The following is a 20,359-nucleotide window of genomic DNA, read 5'->3' on the forward strand; positions in this document are numbered from 1 at the left end:
TGATTTATTAGTCACAGATGGCCAGATTGTTGTTCCTAAGGGCTTGAAAGTACCCCCAATCGAACAACAGAAAAAAAGGGGTTATTGTAAATTTCATAATTTCCTTGGCCATAAAACCTCACGTTGTGTTCTTTTCAGGGATTTGGTTCAAAAGGCTCTTGACGAAGGAAGGCTAAAATTTGGTGAGAAACCAAAGGTTGTTCAGGCAAATGCTGAAACATCCAAAGCTGCCGAAACTCTCTATGCGGAGCCCCAAGAAATAATGATGGTCGAAACAATGGAGGTGTCCCATGTGCAAGTTCAGGATGTATCTGAAGAGGATTACAACGAACAGATGAAGGTTGTTTATCCTCAGGCTGAGGAGGAGTTAATTGATTTCTTGAACAGATGCAAACTCGAAAATAAGATTGTGATGCTCTGCCCTCGCTGCAGTGCAGTATGTGATAAGGAGGCTACTGAGGGCCTCAAGAAATACCAAGTTGTTAACAAGGGGGCAAGGCAGAACCAACGTTTCGATAAAGGCAAAAGAGTTATGGTGCAGTCGAATACTAATCAGAAGTCGGGTCGAAGGAATACTTTCGCTCCTCCTGGTTCAGTGCCGGTCGAAAAATGGATGCACCAGGGACTCATAAGGTTCAACAAAGGGATTATGGAAGTAGGTGGTTCGAGTGGAACAAAGCAAATTGGCCCACAGGAGGCCAATAGGTACTCGTATAGGAACAATTACAAGGGAAAGAATCCTATGACGAGGACCCAATGGCGTAGGTTCCAGCGTCAGAAGAGATTGGCCCAGCAGAACCCGCAAATGGGCCAATATAAAGAAGTATCTAGGAGGCCAGTAAAGGAGAGACTCCTGCCTCCGGTGGATGAAGATAAGATGGAGGATGAGGATCTACTGGATTCTGAGCCAGATTTCGATGTCATCTGTGTGGTATCAATTTTGCCATCTGAATATGATGTCCAATCTGAAGTTACTGAGATCGAAAGTGAGTTCGATCATTTTGATATGGCTGACCCAAAGCCAGTATGTTACTATGTTATGAATAATGGCTGTGTGGAAGAGCAATTAGCTTATTTCGAAAAGCCAGATTTTCAGATGAAAAGTCATCTCAAACCTCTTTTCATCAGAGCAAAAGTTGAGAATGTTGGAATCAACAAAGTGCTCATTGATGGAGGAGCGGCTGTCAACTTAATGCCTCGATCTATGCTCTACAAGATCGGGAAACATGACACTGATCTATCTGCCCACAACATTGTGCTTTCGAATTATGAGGGTAAAACTGGCTATTCTTTGGGAGCCATTCAAGTAGATGTTGCTGTAGGCAGTATAGTTCGACCAACTCTTTTCCTGGTGATACAGTCTAAGGCTAATTTTAACTTGCTATTAGGAAGGGAGTGGATTCATGGAGTTGGGGCTGTGCCATCTACCCTTCACCAGAAGCTCATTATCTGGAGGGAGGATGGGATTGTTGAAAATATAGAGGCGGATCAAAGCTTCTATAACTCAGAGGTCGGTAATGTTACTGCACAGACCTTTGACAAAAAGTTGGCTAACATAGCACCTTGTGGTGACAAGGAGGCTGTTGTCGAATCGAGTGACAATGTTGTCCACTCTGTCAAACTCCATCCTACCTATGGGTTTATATGGGAGAGGGAGGAAATTGATGTTGTTCCCTCTAAAGATGGAGTCATTCCACCAACTGGGTGGAATATATATGAAGATTAATATGACTGAGGCCACTGCATGGGCCAGAATTACGGCTTATATGGCCGAAAATAGAATAAATACGGCCTTTGAGGCTGAGTCTCAACAAAATATGGCAGTTGAAGCCAAGATCGAAGATCATGAAAACAAAGAAACAAAGGATCGAAGACTGGATTGCATATATGACGATGAGCCGCTGGGTTTCGAGAAAAATCCCATAAGTGAGGCGCCAAAGATGCAGGCTCAAGATCCTTTGGAAGAGGTCGATATTGGAGATGGCTCGATTAAAAGGCCAACTTATATCAGTGCCAATATCACCTCAAGTTTAAAAGAAAAGCTGGTGCCTCTTCTTAGAGAGTTTAAAGACTGTTTTGCTTGGGATTACCACGAAATGCCTGGGTTAAGCAGAGAAATGGTCGAAATGAAGTTACCTATTAAGGAAGGAAAAAGACCAGTAAAACAACTACCGAGAAGATTCGCACCAGAAATCATGTCCAAGATCAAGGAAGAGATCGAAAGGCTGCTGAGGTGTAAATTCATCAGGGCTGCCAGGTATGTCGAATGGTTAGCAAATATAGTCCCTGTCATTAAAAAGAATGGAACTCTTAGAGTATGCATAGATTTTAGGGATTTAAATAATGCTACACCTAAAGATGAATATGCTATGCCAGTAGCGGAAATGTTGGTAGATTCGGCAGCTGGTTTCGAATTTTTAAGCATGTTAGATGGTTATTCTGGTTATAACCAAATATTTATTGCTGAAAATGATGTGTCGAAAACAGCATTTCGATGCCCTGGTGCTTTAGGCACTTATGAATGGGTGGTTATGCCCTTTGGGTTGAAAAATGCTGGGGCCACTTATCAAAGGGCTATGAATTCCATGTTTCATGATTTTATTGACACATTTATGCAAATTTATATTGATGATATAATCATCAAATCCTCCTCAGAAGATAGCCATTTGGATTATCTTAGGCAATCTTTCGAACGAATGAGGAAACATGGATTAAAAATGAATCCATTAAAATGTGCTTTTTGTGTGCGTGCAGGAGATTTCCTTGGTTTTGTGGTGCATAAAAAAGGCATTGAGATAAATCAAAATAAGACAAAGGCTATTCTTGAGACGAAGCCTCCTTCGACTAAAAAACAGCTTCAGTCTTTGCTAGGAAAAATCAACTTCTTGAGGCGATTCATTTCGAATCTAAGTGGCAAAGCTCAGATTTTTTCGCCATTACTTCGACTCAAGAAAGATGAACCATTCAAATGGAATGAAGAGCATCAAAAGGCTTTCGATGAAATTAAAGAATATCTGATCAAGCCTCCTGTGTTAATGCCTCCTAGTCGAAACAAGTCTATGAAATTGTATATTGCTGCGTCTGACAAGACCATTGGTAGCATGTTGGCTCAGGAAGATGATGATAGCATAGAACATGCAATTTATTATCTTAGTCGTGTACTAAATGATGCAGAAACTAGATATACTGCCATAGAAAAACTTTGTCTTTGTCTGTATTTCTCTTGTGCAAAACTTAAGCAATATATAAAGCCTGTTGATGTTTATGTGTATTCTCATTATGATGTTATTAAGCACATGTTGTCAAAACCGATTTTACACAGTAGAATTGGAAAATGGGCTTTAGCATTAACAGAATATTCTTTAACGTACAAGCCTTTGAAATCTGTTAAGGGTCAAATTGTGGCAGATTTTATTGTAGATCACTCAGTGGTCGAAATGTCGCAAGACTATGTCGATACAGAGCCATGGATTTTGTATTTCGATGGTTCGAAACACAAACATGGAACTGGAATTGGAGTTTTAATAATATCCCCCAATAAAATTCCAACTAAATTCAAGTATAAAATCAAAGGGCTTTGTTCTAATAATGAGGCTGAGTATGAAGCTCTAATTACAGGCCTTGAAATTTTAATTAGCCTGGGGGCAAGAAATGTTAATATAAGAGGTGATTCAGAATTAGTGTTGAGGCAATTAACACAAGAATACAAATGTGTTAATGAACACTTAGCAAAATATTTTGTTATAGCAAGTTCTCTTCTGAATCATTTCGATTATATTAACATTGAGCATGTACCTCGACAAGAAAACCGAGAAGCAAATGATTTAGCCCAAATAGCTTCAGGGTACAAAATGTCGAAGGAAAAGTTAACTCAATTGATCGAAATAAAAGATAAACTGGTGTTACCAGAGCCATTAGGCACTAAATTGCCAATGCCAAAACTTGTGGGGGCAAGTATTCCACAAAATAATGAAGATGAAAGTATGAATGATCTTCAGGAAAAAATTCAAATTTTGGCCATTGACAATATGTTAGATAATGATTGGAGAAAGTCCATTATTGAATATTTGGAAAATCCAATAGGCAATGTGGCTCGAAAGATCAAATATAGGGCTTTAAATTACGTGATTGTGGGAAATGATTTGTTTAAAAAGACTGCAGAAGGAGTGTTGTTAAAATGTCTAAGTGAATCAGAAGCATACTTGGCAGTTTCCCATGTTCACAGTGGGGCTTGTGGATCACATCAAGCAGGCCATAAAATGAAATGGCTTTTATTTCGACAAGGTTTGTATTGGCCTTCGATGTTAAAAGACTGCATAGAATTCGCTAAAGGCTGTCAGGAATGCCAAAAGCATGCAGGGATACAGCATGTACCTGCTAGTGAGTTACATTCCATAATCAAACCTTGGCCTTTCAGAGGATGGGCTTTGGACTTAATTGGTGAAATCAAGCCTGCCTCTTCTAAGAACCAGCGTTATATTATAGTTGGTATCGATTACTTTACAAAATGGATCGAAGCAGTCCCTTTGCCAAATGTTGATCAGGAAGCAGTAATTAGTTTCATTCAAAATTATATTATTTATAGGTTTGGTATTCCCGAAACAATTACCACTGATCAAGGTTCAGTTTTTACTGGACGAAAAATGAAAGAATTTGCCCAAAAAACTGGCTTTCGATTATTAACCTCGACACCATATTATGCGCAAGCAAATGGTCAAGTCGAAGCAGCCAATAAGATTGTAATCAACTTGATTAAAAAACACATTGCCCAAAAGCCAAGAAATTGGAATAAAACGTTAGATCAAGTTCTATGGGCATGTAGAAATTCTCCTAAGGAATCAACTAATACTACCCCATTTCGACTGACTTATGGGCACGATGCTATACTTCCGGTCGAAATACATTTGCAATCAGCTAGAGTACAAAAACAAATGGACATTCCGATCGACCATTATTGGAAAATGATGTCAGATGAGTTAGTTGATTTAGACGAGGAGAGATTAAGAGCATTAGAAGTCTTGACTAAACAAAAAGAAAGAGTTGCTAAAGCTTATAATAAGAAAGTGAAGTCGAAAACTTTTAATGTTGGAGATTTAGTTTGGAAGGTTATCCTGCCCATGGATAGTAAGGATCGAGCCTGGGGCAAATGGTCCCCAAATTGGGAAGGACCGTTTAAAATAATTCAGATCTATTCGAATGGTGCTTATGAATTAGAGGAATTAACCCCTCAGAAACGTACTTTGAGGATAAATGGTAAATATTTGAAAAAATATAAACCAACATTGCTCGAAGTTAAAATAAGCATAGAATAAACAGAAGTGATGGAAACATAAAAATGGCGATAACAGTAAAATTGCCACGAAAGGGCATGTGTCAATGTTACATCAAGAGTAGAATCGAAATACAGAATTCGAAATAAAAAATCATAAGTTCTACTAAGTCATGATCAAATCCTCATATAGCTTCTTCAAGGTGGCCATCTCTTTGCTCAAAACCTGGTCAGCACTCTCCATAGCTCTCGCCTCATCTGCTACCGCTTGAGATGCACTGAAGGCCTTTAAGCCTTCCCTCCCTTTTTCAGCAACAAGTTTCTGAATCGAATCAGCGGCCTTCTCCTGGAGTTCTTTGCGCTTGGCCTGCTCTGTTACAATTTTCTGCCTTAGATCATCGACCTGAGACAGCAAATTTGTAATAGTTGCCTCCCAGGAGGAGATGTTATCATCACAGGCTTTGATCTCAGAAGATCCTTCTTTCGCTTCTTTGGTGAGACGCTCGACTTCACGTTGAGCCGCTCGGGCTTTCTCGAGCAGAAGGATATGTGCCTGTTTCTGGGCATCGAGTCTGGCGCCATTTTCGCGTTTTTTCTGCACAGTATTTGCAAATTGATCGATAATGGACTCGATTTGTATAACTTTGCCCAGAATCTCATCAGAAGTAAGGGGGTTATGCAATTTCTTCAAAAAGTTCAGGTGCCCAAAAGCAGCAGAAGGGTTCTCTTCAATGGATTTAAGTACGTCTGCCCGTGCGTATTCCATTGATAACTTCAAAAGCAGGCAATCTTGGCGTACTGTAGAGGTTATATCAGCATCAGATGAGGACGAAGCACCAGGATTCTTTTCACTTGAGGTGTTGGCTTGACTGGTGTTCAGCAGGAGTCGAAGGGCTGCAGCAGGGTCTTCGTCTTGCATTTGAATGAATGTATCCTCTGCGATCCCTATGCTAGCGGAAAGCTTAGATGTCGAAGACGCTGGGAAAATGTCTGAACCTCCAGCTTCAGCCTCTTGTATGGCCTCTTCATCGGAAAAGTGTTCTTCAGATGAACTTCTTTGACTCGATCCCTGAGGACTGCTGGGTCCAATACCTTGACCTTCACCCTGTTCCTCAACATTCACTGCATCCGTCTCAGGAGCAGGAGAGGTTCGAGCACATGAGGGTATTTCTTCTACAGAAACATTTTGTTGTACCTGATTCGAATTGTCATGGAAAAGGTTAACAAATAGTTTCGTATTAGCTATGATTAAAATCATATTAAGAATGATACCTCGACGGTAGGGTGTTCTTGTGGTAAGTCCGGTTGTTCGACAAGGTTGCCCATCTCAGCAATAGAGGGAGTAGTTTCTGTTTCAGCGCCGCCGACATCAGTCGAAGGTGGTTGGACGTCAACAGGTTGATTCTCACCTTGTTCTTTTGAAGACTTGGTCTCCTTCTTTTTCTTCCTGACTGGCTCACCACCCTCGACCGTCACAAAAGGTTCAGGCTCGATCTGCTTCACTTTCTTTTTCTTCTTAGGCATTTGAGCCTGGGAATCGCCTGCCTCTGTTTGGTCAGCAGATTTGGTCGAAGTCTCAGGTGATTTTCTTTTTCTTACAAGAGGTCTTTCCTCTTCTTCCTGTGTTATGAGGGTAAAGAAATGTCAGAGTATAGACTTAAAAGAGTTATAATATTGACATTAGGAATAAAACTTGCATCTTTTTCTTCGTCGAATTCGATGACCACACGCTTCGAGCGTTTTGAGGTCGTGGTAGTCTCGGTGCTATCATCTTTCTTATGATTCTGAAAAAATAAAGAAATATGAGGCAAAGACGTTAAGAGTGAAAGATAAGTTCAGAAGAGTTACCTTCTCTTCTTGTTTCCATTCTTGGATCTTCACCCCAGTGGGTTTTTTGGGTCTCACATCAGCTCGAGATATTTCAGCAATTTTCTTTGTCATGATTGTTTTGCCTGAAAGTGAGAATATTAGGAAAGGCAAAAATACATATCAATTTAGAAAAATCAAAAGTTAGTACCTCGAGCTTGAAGGTTTGAGCGGATATTCTCGACCGTTGGTTGTGTAAAACCACTCTCAAGTCTGGAGATCATGATAGTTGTGTCTCCAACCGAACGGCCCGAATAATACTTCTCCCACCAGGTAACAAATCCCATGGTGCAGAAGTGGGAATGGTTGAACTCAAAAGGATGCAGGTTATATTTTTCATCAAGAGAAATCTTCAAAAATTTCTTGAAAGTCTTTTCTGAGAGATTGGCCCCTCTTATGACGTCTCTAGGATCTTCGAACAAGCTTTTGGGACGGATCTGAGAGAGGCCAAATTGTCTTGAAACCAAATTAGGCTGGTATCCAACCAGGCCTAAATAGTTCGATTGAACACCTGTACGACAGGACAGGATCTGTGGATTCAAGTAAAATGACCATATTTCATTCACTTCTTCTTCATTGTCCGGATCGACAGCAGGAAAATCGTCAGTGAACCAGGCCGGGCCGACCTCTCGACTAATGAATGGAGCATGTTGGGGAAGAAACTTGTCAAAACTCAGAAAAATCTTCATGTACTTGAGGAACAGCTTTTGTGGGTTTTGATCGAAGGTCTTGGGTGTTAATCGAAGTGCTCTCTGGCCTTCGATCGAGCGATTGGCAACTTCTTCAGCATAATCTTGTGGGATTATTAATCCCATTTCTTGTTCGAAAGTGGCATTAAGCCACAACTGGAGAAGCCACATAGGCCCAGATACTAAGAAGGAAGACCCATCCTTCGATTTCTTCAGGTCATCACATGCCTCTCCAAGCGATTCATATAGCACTGCTAACAAGAGGCGTCCAAATCCAAAGTTCTGACCTTCATGAATTTGTATTGCCATTGGAATAAATCTTTTGGCTACTTGCAAGGATTTTGTGCAAAAGACGTAGTGAGATAGCCATAGGGTCAAGAAGGCTACATGCTCTTCATCAGAGACTTCCTCTTCGACCGATCCTTTGTGTTCAGCTATATATTTGGAAAAGGTGTTCTCCTTATATACTAGCTTGATATTATCACTAGATTTAGTGGGATCATACGTTTCTCCGCTAGGCCTAAGGCCTGTGAGGGCAGCTACATCTAAGAGAGTAGGGGTCATCATACCACATTTAAATTGAAAGGTGTTGGTAGAAGACTCGAAAAAATGCATAGCTGCTATCAGCATTTCTGGTCGATATTCAGGACCAAACCGAGAGAATTGTATTAAGTCAAATATGCCATATGTCTTCCAGAAATCCTCATACGCTTGTTCGACTCGATCAAGCCAAGGTATGTAATCCCTATGGGCTATTGACGGGGCGGATCGAAAGAGTTTGTGGGGTTTGCTTAAACAATTGAAGTTGTAAGGCTCACTATCAAAAATCCTAGGTTCGCAAGTTGGGTAGCAGGGGAATACCTTGTTCATTGAACTCGAGAGTGACTCTTGGTCTGGCAGAGGTCCACCGAAAGCGTAAACTGTCCTTTCCACTGCGAAAGGGATCATCACCTCCGATTCCCAGATTTCTGTGTGTTCGGCGTCACCTTGTGGTTCTGGAACCACCTTTTCTCCGTCGTTCCTGACTGTGAAACGGTGCCATTTCCCAGCAAACGGAACTGCTTGTCCTTGCGACATTGTAAATCTAAGAAAAGATGATTCTTACGAAGGGTTTTGTAGCTGATAGAATCAGTAAGTGAGAGCTTGGGTTCACGAAGAACAGTGGCGAAGCTCAGAGATACGGTGAGGTTGATGATGAAAGGAGTAACAAGTTAATAGGAAGATCTGAAAGCAAGAAAGGTTTCGCCGGAAATATGAAGCAAAGAAGAAGAAGGGTTTCAGAAGCAAGGAAGAAGAAGGGTTTTGGAAGAAGCTGAAGGGGTTTTATCTGTAGTTCTGGCGCTATTTATGGGGTTTCACTTTAAAAAAGAGGAAAATAATATAATAAGAATCAAGGGTCAGAAATCAATCACATCAGATTTCCCTTTTGACTCCCCAGCGTGACACGTGTCCCACTCTGCCTAGAAAGGTGGAATTAATGATGGGTAATGGAGATCGAGGCGACGGTTACACAGTGAACGTGCGATCGTGACGTTGTTTCAAGAAAGCTGGTAGAAGAAGAGAAAAAAATGTCAACTTCTCATCTTCCTTCGATCTCGAATCGAAGCAGACATTTTTTGGGGGCAATTTGTTAGCCCATATTTTCGACGGGCTAAAATATGCTCTAAGTATGCATTGGATGTCGTCTCGAGGTTCGAAGCGTATTACAGAGCAAGAGTCTGGTCAGGACCTGTTCGAATCGAAAAGAGAGAAGAGTCTTTTGAAAGGGATTCCCAGGTTCAAGGAGGTATTTGCGAAGTACAAGGCTAGGATAAGAAAGAGAGCTTTCGAATCATTGGGTGATTCGAATTGGTGTATGATCGAGTCGAAGTCGAGGTAACAGGAGTTCTAGACTTAGCACAATTTCTGACAACTTCACAAAATTAGCTTCAACTTCGAGCAAGATGGATAACCGTTCTAAGGAGCAGTTATGTGCATGTAAGATGTACGTGGCAGGACACTTGGCATTCGGATAATGTTCGACCGTTAGGGCAGTTTATTTTCGAATGTCTATATATAGCAGTTTTTTAGTTAGATTTCGGGGTCGCAAATCATTTCTACAGAATCCTTATACACTCAAAGTATCCAGCGCAGAGAGAAACGAGTACACAAGGAGAATGTATGTTTGTTTGTGAACCATTTTAAATTTCTGTAAACTTTACATTTCGAATGCAATGCAATTTACGCTTCACTTTAGAATTCCTGTCTTTTAAATGGTTCATTCGATCGAGTGAACTTACTGCTCCTTTACATTCTGCAATTTTCCTCCCTTGTTAATTTACTTCCAGCCTTTCGATTCTGTCAGAATTTTCCTTTCCTTGCCTAGTTATTTCCAGCATTTCGATTTCTGTTAAACAATTTTACTTTCTGCAAATTTCGAACCAGTGAGTGTTTGTTGCAATGATGAACATTAACGGTTTTATGTTTAAAGCAAACACGCAAATGACATGCTCCTGAGATTCACTAGTTGGTCTCGCAAGCAATTAACTTAGACTAGCGGTTGTTTACCAAATTCCAGTGTAAACACACTCTACTTGACTTGAGGAAATTCTCTGAATGGGGACAAGATTTATATGTCAGGGTCCCTGTTTCAGAATTAGGTACTCCATCAATTTATATTTTAATTTAGATTTTTTTCCTTTAATATCTCTGCTTTCTTTTCCTATTCAATTTTTGTTGATTATTTCATTGTTATAAGAGAAAAGGGATGGAGTTGGGTAAGGCGGTGAGAACATTCAGAGGTTAGTTAAACAATGATTCAATTATTGTGCCGTGAAATGCCACACTCTAGCGAAGACAATGATTTCCATAAAGATATGTCGGTTGCGAGATAGACAAAATTTAGATACAGTACTTTGGGTGTTTTTTTTTTGTAATTCTCCAAACCTTGGTAATCCAAATAATTTTTTAATGTCAACCTTTATTCCACAGATTACCAATGTTGAACTTCAATTTTAGTTGAAAAAAAATACAAACAGTTATTAAGTTATTGTATCTAAAGTATTACACAGATTCACTTTTTTAACTTCAATCAATTGAAATGTTGTGCTTAAAGTTGGTGACTGATCATGCGCTGTTTCTTTTAGATCATGCTGCAGGCCATGGAAACATCAAGAAAAAGACAGTAGAAATCACACTTGGTGTGATTACTTTTGGATTAGTCACATGTGCATGCATATTTATAAAAAAATATCCAGGTAAGTTCATAGATATAATTTACCATCAAATATAGCCTATTAGGAACAAAAGAAGAAAACAAGATCCATGCTTATTATGTGTTAGTGTTTAAATACTGATACCTTCGAACCAATCAGGAACAGCAAGAAAACTTTGCTGCCAGCATTGCAAAATTAAACAGAAAAAGGGAGATGCGGATTTGCCAACTTTTGATTTGTCAATCTTAGCTAATGCTACCCAAAACTTTTCAACTAAAAACAAGCTCGGAGAAGGTGGCTTTGGACAAGTATACAAGGTGATAAAGAAAACTGATATTCATAAATTCTAATTTCCTTTAGAACTTTCTAAAGTTTAGCAGATGACTTTTTTTTTCAGGGCACGTTGATAGATGGACAAGAGTTAGCTGTGAAAAGGCTTTCAAAGAAATCTGGACAAGGGGTAGAAGAGTTCAAAAATGAAGTAGCATTGATTGCAAAACTTCAGCATCGTAATCTTGTTAAGCTTCTGGGTTGTTGCATCGAAGGAGAAGAAAAAATGTTAATTTATGAATACATGCCCAACCAAAGCTTGGACTACTTTGTTTTTGGTTGGAACCCTTACAATTATTTCTGAACATCTATGGCAATCTCCTTATTTCTTATTTGTGTGGTATACAAAATTTTGAAGACTGTAACTGCAATGCTAAATGTGTCTGTGTTTTACTAGATGAAACCAAAAAGAAAGATGCTTGATTGGCATAAGCGTTTCAACATTATTAGTGGCATAGCTCGAGGACTTCTGTATCTTCATCAAGACTCTAGGCTGAGGATTATTCACAGAGATCTCAAACCTAGCAATATTTTACTGGATGCAAATTTGGATCCCAAAATATCAGACTTTGGCTTGGCAAGATTATTTTTGGGAGATCAAGTTGAGGCAAACACAAATCGGGTGGCTGGCACATAGTGAGCTAGTTTAAAGTTCCATCTGATTATGATTCATTGATAATTTGCTGTCAAGTTTTAATTATTTTGCTTTCAAAATTTTATTTTCAGTGGTTACATTCCTCCTGAGTATGCTGCACGTGGGCATTTTTCAGTTAAGTCAGATGTCTATAGTTATGGTGTGATAATACTAGAGATTGTAAGTGGGAAGAAAAACAGAGAATTTTCTGACCCAGAACACTACAATAATCTTCTTGGGCATGTAAGTAGACTAATAAGACTTTGTTTCTCATAAGTATAAATTGAATTGTTGCACTCCTAATTCAATTCTCTCCATCTCAGGCATGGAGATTATGGAGTGAAGAGAGGGCGTTGGAACTATTGGATGAAGTGTTAGGAGAACAATGCGAGCCCGCTGAAGTCATACGATGCATACAGGTAGGCCTACTGTGTGTGCAACAAAGACCAGAGGATAGACCAGACATGTCATCCGTGGTTTTATTGTTGAATGGTGATAAATTATTGTCAAAGCCAAAGGTTCCTGGTTTTTACACTGAAAGGGATGTTTCATCTGAAGCCAGTTCTTCATCGGCAAATCACAAACTATGCTCAGTTAATGAACTTTCCATCACAGTGTTAAATGCAAGATAAGAAAAGGAGGAAATTAAAGAAAATATTAAGGCTCCAGCTTCCAATGTGGGACATATCGGTTATTTGAGCACACAACTAGTTAAATGTCTATTATGAGCTCCCTCTTTACCTTTGTTTCATGTATCCAAACAAACGCATAAGATAAGCATACTATAAGTAAGACAATAATTGTTAGTTTCTATCTGCAATAGAATATAGTTATGAAACTGCTCCAGATCTTGATATGAAACAATTTAGCTCCTTCTGAACCTGTTCCGCTCATTACAATAAAGCGAAAAAGTATGAAGCTTTTTGTAACCCGTTGAGAGTGTTGGTACCTGTGACTTTGTACATGAGTATTAAATATGCTGGGACTCATTTATTTTCAAGGTTGGTCTGATCGATGGATAGTAGTGTCAAAAGAAAAACAAACTAATACTCATTATTAAACACGATTTTTTTTTTATTTGGCACCCTTTAGTTGAGACCATTACTAGATTTGTCATACGGTCGTTGCTAAAGTCACATTCTAGTAATATCCGTTTGCTTCAAACTGTCATGGAAGGAAAAAAAAAATACACAAACGAACCATCCTTTCTCTATATATTTAGCACTCGGAAAGGAAAGAATGCCCAAAAAAGGTAAGAAACCCCTCTATTTTTGTAACCTAACATATTTTGGAAAGAAAAATATAAAAAATGAATCATCCTTTCACTAGATTTGTCATACGGTGTGGCTTAAGTCACATTCTGGTAATTAATATCCGTTTGCTTCAAACTGTTATGGAAGGAAAAAAAAGTACAAAAACGAATCATCCTTTCACTATATATTTAGCACTCGGAAAGGAAAGAATGCCCAAAAAAGGTAAGAAACCCCTCTATTTTTGTAACCTAACATATTTTGGAAAGAAAAATATAAAAATGAATCATCCTTTCACTATATATTTATATTGTTGTATATACATATTTTTTCTTTAACTTTCTACAAAATCAAACAATAGAATAATTTCTTTTATCAGCTGTATGTTTGCATGAACAATTGGGATGCCGGGCACGCATTATCAACACAATGTTTAGTTGCTTTTACGTTCCATTAAACATGAATAACTGGAAAACACAGACTGGGGATGTAAAATTAATGATTTTTGTTTTGGCAAATGTTAGTTGTCAATTTTTAGTATTTTGTTAGTGAGAGAATTGAACTTGCAACTTTTTTCTCCTTCCTTCTCCTTTTTATCACCCAATCAACCTTATAATTCTTGTAAAAAAATAAAAAATATATAAAAACTATTCTTAATGTGTGTGGCCTTTCGAATTGTTACGGTGGTCGATAGAGCTCGTGATTGATTTGATTATGATGATAAAATCAAACTGCAGTGCTAGGTCATTCCAATGTGGAGGAGAGGAAGTGGGAATGTGTGTGGACATCGTGATGGGTGGTGTCATCAAGAGGTAGTTGAAGGTGAAGAGAGACAATGATGGATTTTTTATTAAAATAAATAAAACATGTTTTTTAAGTTGAGAAAAAGTCACATCAATTAAAATGACCATGTGGCAATCCCTAATTTCTCACCTCAACAGACAGCTAGCAACTTAACAGAGTTACAAAGGGTGGGAATGAAAATCGAAAGGGAAAAATTGTTTAAGGACCAAGATCAATTAACATTTAGTTGAGAGATTAAAAATAAAAAATTTAAATAGTTGAGGGATCAAAAATATATTTTATCATTTTTTAAAATGTTTAAAGATTAGAGAAGAAAAATGAGATCAAATAGAACCCATTTTATAAATTAAAGGTCTTAAAAAGTAATCTAACTAAAGTTCATTTATGAATACAGGCATAATAAATGCTTGACTTGAACTATTTATTTTGAGCCTTTACAGATCAATCCTGGATAAAGTAGACGCTAGTGGTTGTAATAGTTCAACATTATTAATGGTGAGAGCTACCTGAGGATTTCTTTGACTTCGTCAAGTTTAGTCATAGATATGAAAAAAAAAAAGAATTGGAGTTAGGTTTACTTTGGGATATGATACATATGCTCAGTTCCACTATCGTCCTCACACTAAATTCAGTAAATTGAAAAACACGATGTCCATCTTATGCTTATAAAATGCTTGACTTTATATATAGTTGTCAAATTAATTTATAAAATGGACGATAAGATGGATAACTATACATTATGCAATATCTTTTAAAATTTTTGACAATGGCAATCTGCCAATCCATTACCAAAGATGGGACACTCTCCATAACTCACCAATTTTATATCTGAAGATAACATGCCAATTTCTTCAAAACAATTATGTATATATAGGAGATTCTAGCATAAAAGATAACATACCAATTTTTTTCAGGGTAAGAGACCATTGTAGTGGTTATATATTCTTGCCAAAACCCAGCCTTTTGCTACAGTATCTGCCAACAATTTAGTTGAAATATAATTTCGAAAAAAAATCTGCCCGGTTCATTCCTGTACATATTGTTTTTGGATTGTCTCTGTCCTTAAAGATAGTTAATACTAGATAATTAGCCAAGTTGATCATGTTAATTAATAGGTTGATTGTCAAATTAATTTTAAGTTGGTTTATTTCATTTTCAGTCCTATCTTTGTAACATCTGATATAGGATCAAATGCCCACGCGGTTGAGAATGTCAACATTATTACATTTACCGGAGACATTAAGAAAAAAAATGACATTCAACTTCACAATGGAAACCACCAACTATATTTATGTTGTGTTCCTTTCTTATATCACGAACTAAAAAAAGAAATATCATTGAAGATTGCAGTGTTATATATTACAAAAATGTTTTTACATGAAATGCACGAACGCGAGTCCACATCTCTTTGCGATGGGCTGTTGGTTTTTATTTTAGTGAAATAATAATAATAATAATAATAATTATAATAATAATAATAATAATAATAATAATAATAATAATAATAATAATAATAATTGAGATAACATAATTTTTCAATAGAAAAATGCCAAATCGTATGAAAATATGTTTCTATGCTACAGCTCTACAATAATGGACTCTGTCATTGACTTGGCACAGTCTTCTTCTAACATCAAATGATGTTGTCATGGCACTACTCTACGAGCCATATTCCACATCAGTTTATTATGTTCCTTCGCATGGTATGCTATTGTCATTCTACTAGTAGAAGCCAAAATATTAAGGGAGCATCACGATGTTACTTATTTGGTTCTTGCTAATCTCTTACACAACTACAACTTCAACTTCAACTTTGCGATCCGTAAATCATTTAGCAGTGAGTCAATCCATTCGAGATGGTGAGACTTTGGTTTCAGCTGGTGGAATTACTGAACTGGGTTTCTTCAGTCCCGGAAATTCGACAAGACGATACTTGGCTATATGGTACACAAATGTATCCCCTTACACAGTGGTATGGGTGGCTAACCGAAACACACCTCTTCAGAATAACTCAGGAGTTCTCAAACTCAATGAGAAAGGGATTCTTGAGCTTCTCAGTCCTACAAATGGCACCATTTGGTCATCCAATATATCAAGCAAAGCAGTGAATAATCCAGTTGCTTATCTTTTGGATTCGGGAAATTTTGTAGTGAAAAATGGACATGAAACTAACGAGAACAGCTTCTTGTGGCAGAGTTTTGATTATCCAACTGATACATTGATGTCAGGAATGAAGCTTGGGTGGAACATAGAGACTGGTCTAGAAAGATATCTTACATCTTGGAAAAGTGTTGAAGATCCAGCTGAGGGAGAATATACTTCAAAAATTGAACTTACAGGATATCCACAATTAGTACGGTTCAAGGGACCTGATATAAGAACCAGAATAGGATCATGGAATGGCTTGTATCTAGTTGGATATCCAGGTCCAATTCATGAAACATCACAAAAATTTGTGATCAATGAAAAAGAGGTGTATTATGAGTACGACGTTGTTGCTCGATGGGCCTTCAGTGTATATAAACTGACTCCTTCAGGCACAGGGCAGTCTTTATATTGGTCAAGTGAAAGAACCACAAGGAAAATCGCCTCAACTGGGGAGGAAGATCAATGCGAGAATTATGCCTTTTGTGGAGCAAATTCTATATGCAATTTTGATGGTAACCGACCAACTTGTGAATGCTTGAGAGGTTATGTTCCCAAGTCTCCTGATCAATGGAATATGTCAGTCTGGTCCGATGGTTGTGTTCCAAGGAATAAATCAAATTGCAAGAACAGCTATACAGATGGTTTCTTTACATATAAACATTTGAAATTGCCAGACACATCTGCATCACGGTATAATAAAACCATGAACCTTGATGAATGTCAGAGGTCATGTCTTACAACCTGTTCCTGTACAGCATATACAAATTTGGATATCCGTGATGGAGGGAGTGGCTGTCTACTTTGGTCTAATGATCTGGTTGACATGAGGAAATTCTCTGATTGGGGACAAGACTTGTTTGTCAGAGTCCCAGCTTCAGAATTAGGTACACGTTCCATTTTTGATTTTGATTTTCGCCATTAATGTCTTTGGTTTCATTTCCTGTTTGATTTCTTGTTAATCATTGCATTATTCTAAAAGAAAAGGGTGGAGTAAGGAAGGCCGTGGGAACATTCAATTGTAAGTTAAAAGTTCTATTATTGAAGCATGGAATACCATGCCGAAGTAAAGAAAATAATTGAAAGGGGGGACTATACGATGTTCGTTGCAAGCTTTTGGTAACAATTGCAAATAAAGTTTAGTAATGCATGTTATTTGTTGGGCTAAGTCTATTTTTTATCCTTAATAAATACTCAATTTTTACTATTGTTCCCTAATAAATTTTTGCAACTTAAATACAATGTTTTTTTCCTCACTCTGTCAGCACAACTGTTGTGCTTAAAGTTGGTGACTGATCATGCTGTGTTTCTTTTAGACCATGCTGGCCATGGAAATATCAAGAAGAAGATAGTAGAAATCATCGTTGGTGTAATCATTTTCGGATTTCTCATATGTGCATCCGTATTTATAATAAGAAATCCATGTAAGTACATAGATATAATTTACCATCAAATATAACATAATTGGAAAAGTAAAGAACAAAACAAAATCTATGTATATTACATGATAATGTTTGCTATCTTCCAACCAATCAGGGACAGCAAGAAAACTTTACAACAAGCATTTCAAAAGTAAACCGAGAAAGGAAGATGGTGATTTGCCAACTTTCAATTTGTCAGTCTTAGCTAATGCTACCGAAAACTTTTCAACTAAAAATAAGCTTGGCGAAGGTGGCTTTGGACCAGTGTACAAGGTGATAAAGAAAACCAATATCCAGAAATTCTAATTTCCTTAAAAACATTTTAAGTTTAGCTGATGACTTTTTTCAGGGAAAGCTGATAGATGGACAAGTGTTAGCTGTGAAAAGGCTTTCAAAGGAATCTGGACAAGGGCTAGAAGAATTCAAAAATGAAGTAGCATTGATTGCGAAACTTCAGCACCGTAATCTTGTAAAACTTCTGGGTTGTTGTATCGAAGGAGAAGAAAAAATGTTAATTTACGAATACATGCCGAATCAAAGCTTGGACTACTTTATTTTTGGTTTGAGTCTATACTATTTGATTTAAACATCTATAAAAATATTCTTATTTCTTTATTGTGGTTTTATGAAATGATTGAATCTGCAACTGCTCTGCTAAATGCTAGTCTTTTTTTCATTAGATGAAACCAAAAGGAAATTGCTAGACTGGCATAAGCGTTTCAACATTATTAGTGGCATTGCTCGAGGACTTTTGTATCTTCATCAAGACTCTAGGCTGAGGATTATTCACAGAGACCTAAAAACTAGCAATATTTTACTAGATGCAAATTTTGATCCCAAAATATCAGACTTCGGCTTGGCTCGATCTTTTTTGGGAGATCAATTCGACGCAAAGACAAATAGAGTGGCTGGCACATAGTAAGCTAGTTTGATGCTATGTGATTATGATTCTTTGATAATTTTCCATCAAGTTTAATTATTTTGTTTTTAAAATTTTATGTTCAGTGGTTACATACCTCCTGAGTATGCTGCACGTGGGCATTTCTCAGTGAAATCAGATGTCTTTAGTTATGGTGTGATACTACTAGAGATTGTAAGTGGGAAGAAAAACAGAGAATTTTCAGACCCACAACACTACAATAATCTTCTCGGGCATGTAAGCACACTTATCTGACTATGTTTCTAATCAGTATAAATTGAATTGTTTCACTCCTACTAATTTAATTCTCACCATCTCAGGCATGGAGATTATGGACCGAAGGGAGGGCGCTGGAACTATTAGATGAAGTGTTAGGAGAACAATGCACACTCTCTGAAATCATACGATGCATACAAATAGGCCTACTATGTGTGCAACAAAGACCAGAAGATAGACCAGACATGTCATCCGTGGGTTTATTCTTGAATGGTGATAAATTATTGTCAAAGCCTAAGGTTCCGGGTTTTTACACCGAAAAGGATGTTACATCTGAAGCAAATTCTTCATCGGCAAATCACAAACTGTGCTCAGTTAATGAACTGTCCATCACAATATTAGATGCAAGATAGGGAATGGAGGCAAGCAAATGTTAGGGCTTCACCTTATAATGTGAAACATAACAGCTATTTTCATTATACATAACTAGTGAAAGTTCTATTATGATTGCCAGCTTTGCCTTTGTTTCATGTATCCAAATAAGTGTATGAGATAAGCATACTTTGAAGACAATAATATTGCTATCTGCACTAGAATAGAGTTCTGAAACATCTCCAGATATATGAAGCAATTTAGATCCTTCTTAACTTGTTCTACACATCATAAGAAAGCAAAAAAGTTAGAAGATTTTTGTAGCAGGTTGAACGAGTGTTGGTACCTGTAACTTTGTACATGAGTATTAAATATGCTGGGGCTCATTAATTTTCGTGGTTGGACTAACTGATAGTATTGTCAAAAGAAAAACAACCTAATACTTATTACCATGATTTTTGCACTTGCTAATAAGTTATAGAAAAGCTGACTAAAGTTATTTTTTCTCTCTTTTCCTTGTTAAAAATAATTATTTTTTTCATAGAACTTTTGTATAAAAGTTTGACCTACTTGTCAAAGGAAACCACCACCCTCCGCAACCCCAAAAAACAGTTGAGAAAAACCATTTAAGCCATACACAAACATTTATTTCAAAATAGGTGAATTCATGGAACAAATATAATTTGTGAGCACTTGAGAGAGATGAAGAGAAAGTTAAGTAAATTTGATCAATATTCTTAAACTCGGCTTTGATTGGTTCGACTGGAAACCGAACATATCGTCAGTCTAAGTCTCTTATCAGATTGGTGATGCAAGTAAGCATGTACCACTTGTTTGACTCATCTTTTTAACAACTCTTAATTAATCCTAGCATAAATGTCAATCAGTATCTTTAAAACTAGTAACCTTATGCATCAATGCCTTTCAATAGACCTCAATTTTGTCATTGTTATTGCATATAATAAAACCTTATAAATGCTACACTATAAGCAATCATTACTGCATTTAAACCCGTTTCACTACTAGAAAAATTAATTTTTACGACACTGATTTTAAGTCGGTTGATAAAAAACCATCTTATAAAGAAACGTGGTGGCATTTCGATAAATAATTATAATCATTCTAAGACGATTTTGCGAAAATCGCTTCAAAAACTATCATTCTAAGACGATTTTTCGAAAACTATCTTATAACAAGAATAGTTTGCCAAAAAAATACAATTTTACCCTTATTCCTTTGTTCAACACCTA

At 37.3% G+C, this 20,359-nt stretch overlaps 3 protein-coding genes across 4 annotated transcripts; 2 read left to right on the forward strand and 1 right to left on the reverse strand.

The window, feature by feature from the left end:
- Nucleotides 1–6,845: 6,845 nt before the first annotated feature.
- On the reverse strand, nt 6,846–8,901 carry LOC121175011 (uncharacterized). Its single transcript, XM_041016166.1, has 4 exons — nt 7,287–8,901; nt 7,118–7,221; nt 6,963–7,053; nt 6,846–6,889 (listed from the first exon to the last, which is right to left on the reverse strand). Exons 1-4 carry the CDS (start codon nt 8,899–8,901, stop codon nt 6,846–6,848), a joined length of 1,854 nt encoding a protein of 617 aa, XP_040872100.1.
- A 2,065-nt stretch (nt 8,902–10,966) lies between these two features.
- Nucleotides 10,967–13,407, forward strand: LOC100776042 (G-type lectin S-receptor-like serine/threonine-protein kinase SD1-1). Its single transcript, XM_014776724.3, has 6 exons — nt 10,967–11,060; nt 11,178–11,335; nt 11,416–11,626; nt 11,746–11,984; nt 12,075–12,225; nt 12,306–13,407. The coding sequence occupies exons 3-6, from the start codon at nt 11,585–11,587 to the stop codon at nt 12,612–12,614; spliced, it is 741 nt and encodes a 246-aa protein (XP_014632210.1). The 5' UTR covers nt 10,967–11,060; nt 11,178–11,335; nt 11,416–11,584; the 3' UTR covers nt 12,615–13,407.
- Nucleotides 13,408–15,665: 2,258 nt separating this feature from the next.
- Nucleotides 15,666–19,471, forward strand: LOC100776576 (G-type lectin S-receptor-like serine/threonine-protein kinase At4g27290). 2 transcript variants are annotated; one of them, XM_006582141.4, is made up of 7 exons: nt 15,667–17,068; nt 17,498–17,605; nt 17,718–17,875; nt 17,952–18,162; nt 18,283–18,520; nt 18,608–18,758; nt 18,842–19,470. In XM_006582141.4, the coding sequence occupies exons 1-7, from the start codon at nt 15,793–15,795 to the stop codon at nt 19,148–19,150; spliced, it is 2,451 nt and encodes an 816-aa protein (XP_006582204.1). In that variant the 5' UTR covers nt 15,667–15,792; the 3' UTR covers nt 19,151–19,470. The 2 variants fall into 2 exon arrangements, with proteins under 2 accessions (XP_006582205.1, XP_006582204.1); XM_006582142.4 differs by lacking the exon at nt 17,498–17,605 and having other exon boundaries at nt 15,666–17,068; nt 18,842–19,471.
- Nucleotides 19,472–20,359: the final 888 nt, after the last annotated feature.

Source organism: Glycine max, chromosome 6 (genome assembly GCF_000004515.6).
Source record: "Glycine max cultivar Williams 82 chromosome 6, Glycine_max_v4.0, whole genome shotgun sequence".
NCBI classification, from domain to species: domain Eukaryota; kingdom Viridiplantae; phylum Streptophyta; class Magnoliopsida; order Fabales; family Fabaceae; genus Glycine; species Glycine max.